The following is an 8,395-nucleotide window of genomic DNA, read 5'->3' as shown; positions in this document are numbered from 1 at the left end:
AGGAAGTTTGGTGGGACCGTGTGTTTGAACTCAACGGCAATGGCAGAGACTGACAAGTGTTCAAAACTTCTGCACCAACTCCTGACATGAAGGAAAATACAGGGAGGTGGGGATCTGAGCAGGTGTGATGACCTGTCTGTACTCTGAGACCATCTAGCATATATGCAAACTCTTTTCCACAAACTTATCTTTAATATTCTGATAAAACCACAGGAGTGGAAGTCATTCACTAAAAATACTGCCTAAAATTTTATCATCTAAGTGTGCTAGTTGAGGTTTATATTTAAAAATATATAAACACCTTTACTGTAGCCCAAGGTAAGTTTGTGCTAACAGAAATGTTGAGGGAGAGAAATTTTAAGTTACATCCATGTAAATGGAAAGCTTTTAATGAATGTAACTTAAAATTCTTATTTAATTATGTCCGCTACTGGCAATTCTAGTGGGATATTCATTTAAGTCCTCTGTACCTAAAATTCAATTCATTTAATTAAAAATGCAAGCTCACATTGAGTTAAGTCAGTCCAACTTACTCTGTGAAAATTTTCATAATTATAAGACCATGTATGGTATTGTAGGTAATTTTTAAGTTAATTTTTAGCCATAAAAATATGTATTTCTAAGTATGTAAGACTACCTTATTTATATAGGTTTGAAGGCATGTCACACTGTAACTATTCATACTGAAAAGACTTGGATAAACCCAATTTTATTACACAAAATTTTGTATCTTCACAAAAAGTGTCTTCCTCCTGATGCACAAGCAGGATCTAAGTTTGTATTTTCTTAATGCAAATAAGAGCAATGTAGTTACCTTCAGTAAAATTTGTATTTTGAGCCTAAGGTCATCTTACTACCATAAGTTTTATGATGAAGAATATTCTTTACTATGTATCTCTATCAGGTGCTACTGCTCTGGTAACTATAGATTATATCTGCTGTTTTAGACATGAACTCTAAATGCATTTGAATAATTCTGCCTGTGAAAAAGCAGCCTCACTAAAGAGTTGCAGGACACCACTTTAAGTTGTTGTAACGTAGTTGGTTCCAGCGCTAATAATTGGTTCCAGCACAATTAGTCAATGACTAATTCGCAAGATTAGGTTAAGTACTCAGTTAAATTAACCAACAGGATATATCCAGATTCCATTTATCAGGAAAGGGAAGAAACCAGAGCAGCTCCTAGCTGCTCCCAGCTTCATCAAAATGGCATGTTCATGCTAAATTGATTGGCCTTGCTCCAAAATTAAATTCATCTATTGTGTCCAAACCACGCTCGATGTGCCAAAAATAAACAATTTAGAGATTGATGCAAATGTTATGCTTGATACACTACAGGGCTGCATTTGTTTTAAGAGCCTTCCATTTATTTAAATGCTGGCCTTTCTGGGAGCTGGTGTTTGATTTTGCACTCCTAGTAAACAGTCAAATTTATTTGAATTGCGGAGCATAAAGATACAAATGATAATGTAAACACGGTCTGATAGATTCTTCCTTTCGACTGTCATTTCCCATTAGTGCACAAATTCCGCCCAAAATGCGTCCATGTGCAGGGTGGTGTAGGATGCTGCCTCGCACCCTGTGGAGGTCAGGAGGCTGGTTTGGAGGGCGTGTAACAGATTGGGTTTGCATATCCTCCTGTCGCACTTCCAGCTCCAGCCCTTAGATGCTATTGACTTCAGAGTTCTGTCACATCTGAGACCATGACTCGAACACTCTAGGCTGACACCGAGAAATCTAAAATTACTGACTTAAAAATACAGCGTTGATTAAATCCTGAAAACTCCTAGATGAAAGGCAAATAAAGTACGTGGATGCAGAAATACAAATTAAATACTCACTTAATCGAGCTTCCCAGATTATTGTGCCTATTTATTCAGCAATAAATACAAATAAAACACGTGTCACTTTATCATTTCATTTTTATGTTGCTTGATAGTATTGAAATTGAGCATTAAAATAACGTAATGGTGAATAGCTCTGCATGAACTCAGAATCCTGGATGTGTCCATATAATTGTAGCTGGACATTGATGAAACCGGTGGTTCTGTGTATCAGTTAGTCCCACACAGGCAAATTTATAGAAGTTACTTTCTGAAAATTTGAAACTATTTATAACTAGATTTAAAAGTGGTTTATTCTTCATTGTCGTATTCTGTTTTTAACTAAAATTTGGGCAAATTACCTGGATATAGAGGACACAACAGTAGGATACACTGACTGATGCTGGGACTTGTACATTCTTAGACATAATTGTTTAAATTTAAAATGGAATTTTAACTGGCATTTCTTGGACTATCTATTCTTTGTCTTCCTGGGGTTTAAAAATGTAAGCGTACAATATTCAGCATTTTGATCTAAAATAAAGTTGCCCTTTAAGCCTAAAGGTCTTCTGCAGCCTATTTGTAGGATCTTAAACTTTGCTGATACTTTTTATTTGCTATTCACCTTCACTTTTCTAATAGCTGCATTATATAAATTTTAAATTAACATATTTCACTGCTTTATAGATGTTTTCAGATTGCATGTAGGATTTTAGTGTATTTATACAGATGTATTGGGCAAATAGCTGTAATTCCCAGCACAGCTGCCTAAAACCTGGCTTTCATCTTTACATCATGTGTAATGACTTTTAAAGACATATGGGTGCTTCAACCTAGAACAAGCCCGATGCTTTGACAGCAAGGCTTTTGACACAGTCGTGGTGCAGGAGTAACCCCCTGCACCAGGACAGGTTGGGGGTGACCTGCTGGAGAGCAGCTCTGAGGAAAGAGACCTGGGAGTCCTGGTGGACAACAGGATGCCCATGAGCCAGCAATGGGCCCTGGTAGCCAAGAAGGCCAATGGCATCATGGGGGCCATCAGGAAGAGTGTGAGCAGCAGGTGGAGGGAGGTCATCCTGCCCCTCTGCTCTGCCCTGGGGAGGCCCATCTGGAGCACTGGGACCAGTTCTGGGCTCCCCATTCAAGAAGGAGAGGGAACTGATGGAGAGGGGACAGCAGAGGCTACAGAGATGATGAGGGGCCTGGAGCATCTCCCTTACGAGGAGAGGGTGAGGGACTTGGGGCTTTTTAGTCTGGAGGAGAGAAGGCTGAGGGGGGATCTGATCAATGCTTATAAATACTTAATGAAATGAAGTGACATCCAGATTTTCCGTTGGCTTTCTCCTTAGGAGTGGTTAGTGTGTGTGCACATGCATACAAATAATTCCATTTTGATGTAATTTTTGCCAAAGTTCCCTCATTTAAGTGACATTTTTGCCCCATTTACATCAATATTAAAATTTCCATTAACTTCCCCAAGGCTGGGATTCCACCTGTTTTGTCTAAGTTCACTATAGTTCACCCTAATGTATTTAAAAGCATTTATATTTTAATTGCTTCACTGGAGTGCAGTTGTCATGGCTGGCAAATCTTGCCGAGGGCAGAAAGGGTCATTTGGGAAGGAACAATCCCACGTGAGGGCTTACACAGCGGAATAGAAATACTACGCTCTGCGTTCAGTGAAAAATAACATGGTGAGGGGCATTCCAAAGTAATCTTTTTTAAAAATGGTTTTCATGTGGAATATTGCTGCTCTTAAGGAGTTTTGTCAAAGTCTACAGCTTCATTCATACATCCAGTTCTGGGCTCCCCGGTTCCAGAAGGACAGGGAACTGCTGGAGAGGGGACAGCAGAGGCTACAAAGATGCTGAGGGGCCTGGAGCATCTCTCTTATGAGGAGAGGCTGAGGGACTTGGGGCTTTTTAGTCTGGAGAAGAGAAGGCTGAGGGGGATCTGATCAATGGTTATAAATACTTAAAGGGTGGGTGTCAGGAGGACCGGGCCAGGCTTTTTTCAGTGATGCCCAGGGACAGGACAAGAGGAAATGGGCACAAACTCGAATGTAAGAATTTTCACCTAAACATGAGGAGGAACCTCTTTCCTGTGAGGGTGGCAGAGCCCTGGCAGAGGCTGCCCAGGGAGGTGGTGGAGGCTCCTTCTCTGGAGACATTCAAACCCCCCTGGACACGTTCCTGTGGGACCTGCTCTGGGTGGACCTGCTCTGGCAGGGGGTTGGACTGGATGATCTCCAGAGGTGCCTTCCAACCCCATGGGACTCTGTGATTCTGTGATATGCGTTGTCATAAGAAATACAAGTTTAAAAAGTGGTTCTGAGGAGACGGAGACAGAGCTGTTGGCAGCACACAGACAGAGGGGAATCACGCTGCTCGGCTGGGATGGATACCCCAATTGTGCCGGAAAAGAAAGAGAGGCTGAGAGTGGGTGTCAGCAATAAAGAAAAACTATCCAGAAATTTAAAGTCTGTCCCTTTTCCTCCCCAGTTCTCCCACCCTTTCCCCCGTGTCTCACCTGCAGCTGTGGTTGTGGCCACGGTGGTCCAGCAGAGCAGCTCACCCTTCACGCAGGACCTGGGACGTCTCTGCACCTCCCCGCCACGTAGGATTGCAAACTTAAATATCCCTCCTTTCTGCTTCTTGGTGTATTTGCCTTGGCTTTTGCCTGAATCTGGGTCTAATCCTGTCCTCTGTGTGTCCGTACGAGTTTCAGCTGGACTCTAAGAGAGCTGGCCACCTGTGCTGCTGCGGAGGTGACGCCGGGGTAGCATCCATTTGCTGCAGGTGCTTCAGCTCCCAACAGGAGTGTTTCCTGCCCCTTCCAGGTACAGAGGAGATGAGAGGATGGACAGACAACGTTTTATCTGGAGTGCCCCGTCACCATTTGCCAGTGACCAGGAGTGCGGGTGTTGGGATTTCCAAGCTGTTTATGGCAGGAGAGGTTTTGCTGGTTGTGGCTTTGCTTCTCGTACTGCAGGAGGCAGAGAGAGGAACCCTTTTTTTGGCTCATGACAGAAGTTCGTAGGCAGTAAGATTCTCTTTGTTCCAAATTTTCATGTCTCTAGACATTTAACACTGTATTCATTAACGTGAACAGCGTTGTCCATAAATATGTATGGTGGCAGTCCCTGATGTCAGGGTTCTCAGCTAGTGTGAAACTGTGTAATTGCTCTGAATTATGTGAACTGGCACAATCCTCGTTAGAAGATGACGTGGGCCAGAGCACAGGAGGGGTCTGCGTTAGCCAGGGAAGGCTGGAGTAGTTTCTAATTCTTCTTACTTACTGCTTTCATGCGGATGTAGAGTCTTTTGAAGTTGATGTGATCCAAATAAGGTATCTTAAATTTTCTACTTGCAGTGTCAATATCTCACTAAGTGGCACATCCTCGGGTTTAGGGGTTACATTTCACTATTGCTTCAGAGGAAACGAAGACCTTGTTTGGATCTGGACTTTGGAGCAATACTGAAAAGTTGAAGGAGAGAAATACTTCTTTAAAGGATTAACCGGTTGTGTGTGCGAAGCGCCACGTGATTAAAATGTTTAGCTAATTCAGAATTTATATTCACTGAAATTAATAAGACTGTGTATATTCATGTAACGCAGCTGAATGCAGATATTTAGGGCATGCAAAATGAAGCACACAAAAAGATTTTAAGAATTTTGCGGCTTGAAAGAGCGACGAGAAATGCAGTTCTTTTCAAATCAAAAAATGACAACGTCTTTCAGGAGGAGCAGAGCTCTGACAAAGGGTCTTTCAACCCAGGATCTCACAGCTCTGCTGGAGACAGGGAGTGAGGGTTCAACACTGCAGCCTTTATCAGACCAACGCTCTGAGGGCAAAGGGAGCCCTCTGATAATTTGGGGGCCGCAGGACGGGGCTCGGGCAGCTCTCACCCTGCCAGGTTCCTCAGCTCTACCCTCTGAGAATCACAGAAATCACAGAATCACAGAAGAGCCAGGGAGAGGTGGGACCTGCTGGAGGCTCCCCGCCAGCCCGCGGCCAAGCTGTGAACCCAACACCCCGCAGACACGTACGTAAGCTGCAATCCCATCCCTCTCCTGGGATTCTAACTTGGGAAGAACAACTGTTTTGAAATTTAAACCAGGAAGATAATCACGTCTTTCCACGTGATGCGTTGTTATCCTGGCTCGTTATCTTGGCTGAAATGAGGAAATACTTTTCAAAATCCGTTGAGGGGTGTGAGAAGGAGGAAGAGAAACCAAAAGCTAACATTTTCTGACTTGAAGACCGGTTGAGCTTAATTGCTGTTCGGCTAATAAATTTTCATATAACAGTCACCACCTTCCTCCCCCCCTCCCCAGTCAGAATGACTAGACTAGAAAAAGATTAAATATGTCTTTTATATATAATGTGATATGTTTAATTAAAGCCCTACTATCTGTGTTTTCTGTGTGGCTATTTCTAGTCATTTGACTTGTCTCCATCCTTCTCTCTGGTTTCCCTCTTTAAATGCAGTGTGGGAGCTGCCAGGAGCACACTTGGGGAACCTGAGGACAGTGCAGTTTCCCATTGAGATGGGAGCAGGGGCAGCGCTCAGCCCCACTGCTTCGTCACACACAGAGGATAACACAGTGCAAGAACATTCAGGTTTGTAAATTACAGCTTTTAAAAGGCAAAACAGATGTCAGTAATCTGCTGTGCTTTGCAGTGCCATAATAGGTACGCTCTCGTGCTTACTGGAGTGGCTGATTTTTAAATTTATGATAAAGTATATAAAATTAATGATGTGTGCTTACACTTCAGTGATAAAAACCAGTTTCTGTCAGCGTGCTAATGTACGTAATTGGCTCTTTACAACTAGAAACCAGATACTCTCATTCACGCGTTCATACTCTGGCAGTTTAATTTATGGAACCGGGGTGGATTTATTTTTGGGGGGGGAGGGGGGAGAGGGGAAGGCAGGAAAAAAATCCTGCATTTCTTCCATTGTTACCAGACTTGGGATGTAAAAGTATGATTATGTGAAATCTGTGTCTGGGTGGCTGTTTGTCCTTCCCTGCAGAGTATTCGGTGCTCACTGAGTGGGAGGGTCACGCCGTGTGGGACTAATAAGGACAGAGCTGCATCCCCCTCCACGCTCTGGGGAGACTTTCCTCCAGCAACTCCTGGGCACGGGCACTCGCAGCGCTGCCGGGGGACGCACCGCAATCAAAATCAAAGGTAAGCAACTCATTATTTGTAGCCGATTGTCTCAACATCCCACGTGCACCCACACCACAATGCTCCTCTTTTGTGTGGTGTGACTTTTTAAAAAAAAATGCCATTTATCGCTGTTTTTTGCCAATATTAACGATGTCCTCTATGAACGTAACGCAGACAGTAAGCTTTTAGTGATCAGTCTGTGCTATGGGATTGTGATTGTGTAATGAGCACACGGCATTTGTTGGTGGGGGACCGTAGGTACATGCTAAGGTATGCTAATGAAACAGCCCTGCTAAATTCGCGGTAATTTACAAAAACCGTTAAACTGTGGCAAACCACCCCAAGGCTGAGCATGCTTATTGATTGCACGCACATCCTCACCTTTAAAAATCCCCGCATTAGCGTGTATCCTTCCAATTAGCCGGCGTCCCAGCGGCCTGCAGCCGGGCTGCGGGCAGCGCCCCGGGACGGGGGCAGCTCCCGGGGGATGCCGAGCCGGACCCCCCCGGTTCTCCCGCTGCCCCCCATCACCTGCGGGGTCCCTGCAGGTGCCGGCGGGGGTCTCCCGGCGGCAGAGGGCTCCCTCAGCCCGCGGCGGCCGCTCGGCCCCGCTCCGCCCCGGGGAAGCCCGGCGGGACGGGCACCGGCGCCCGGTACCGGAGGGACGGGAAGGAGCCCCGGGGGGAGCCGCTCACCCCGGGTGTGACGGGCCCTCCTCCGGGAGAGATCGAAGCACCGGCTCTGCCTCCTCTGGGTCGCTCCTCCCGGGGGTGCGGGGCAGCGGAGCCGCCGCGGGAGCCTCCGGGAGCGGGAGGATGCGGGGCCCGGAGGTGCGGGGGTGGCGGCAGCGGGGAGGGGGGTTTAGGGGCGTTAGCGGCTTCGTTAGCCAGAGCCCTTCTGAAAATGAGCCCTCCGGCCAATTAGCCGCGCCTGCTCGTTAACGCAGGTGCGGGGAGTGAAGTGATAACGCTGCCGGAGCGGGGGTTCGCTCTGCTGCTGCTCGGGGGGAGGGAAAAAGTTGCGGGCGGTGTCGGTGTCTGTCGGTGGTTGGGGGTGTCGGTGGTTGGGGGTGTCTGTCGGTGCCGGGGGTGCGGGCGGTGCCAGAGCAGCTCGGACGGTCCATAAAGAGCCTCGTGGAAACAGTTAGAAAAGCTGCACCTTAGGTACGTGATTTGGGTTTTTTTCACAGAAAATATGATTAAAGAATAGTCGTAATTTTCCGTGTTTTGTTACATTCGAGTGTATCTATAGATTGCACTCGACTAAGGCAAAACCCCCGATACTGGCTTTAAAGGACAAAAGATGTGCCGTTGAAGCCAGACTGTGTTTTAGTGAGATATAAACTGTGAACTGGGCACAGGCTGCTCCAGGCACTTGTGTGTTTTGCAGGGCA

At 45.9% G+C, this 8,395-nt stretch overlaps 1 protein-coding gene across 9 annotated transcripts in view; it reads left to right on the top strand.

The window, feature by feature from the left end:
- Positions 1 to 6,888: 6,888 nt before the first annotated feature.
- The window catches only part of COL19A1 (collagen, type XIX, alpha 1), a 193,384-nt gene continuing 191,877 nt past the window's right edge, over positions 6,889 to 8,395 (top strand). For 7 of the 9 annotated variants that reach the window (XR_001411381.1, XR_001411380.1, XM_014936910.1 and 4 more), the window contains exon 1: positions 7,660 to 7,832. Coding sequence is in view for 5 of the 9 variants with exons in the window: in XM_014936910.1 (XP_014792396.1) it covers positions 7,818 to 7,832 (15 nt within the window). In the remaining 4 variants the exon portion in view is untranslated. Of the gene's footprint in view, positions 7,021 to 7,659; positions 7,833 to 8,052; positions 8,166 to 8,395 lie in introns of those variants that run through there. The other 2 variants (XM_014936919.1, XM_014936928.1) reach the window with 2 other exon arrangements.

Source organism: Calidris pugnax, unplaced genomic scaffold (assembly GCF_001431845.1).
Source record: "Calidris pugnax isolate Ruff unplaced genomic scaffold, ASM143184v1 scaffold12, whole genome shotgun sequence".
Lineage (NCBI taxonomy): Eukaryota > Metazoa > Chordata > Aves > Charadriiformes > Scolopacidae > Calidris > Calidris pugnax.
This window is presented reverse-complemented; position numbering and strand designations above follow the sequence as displayed.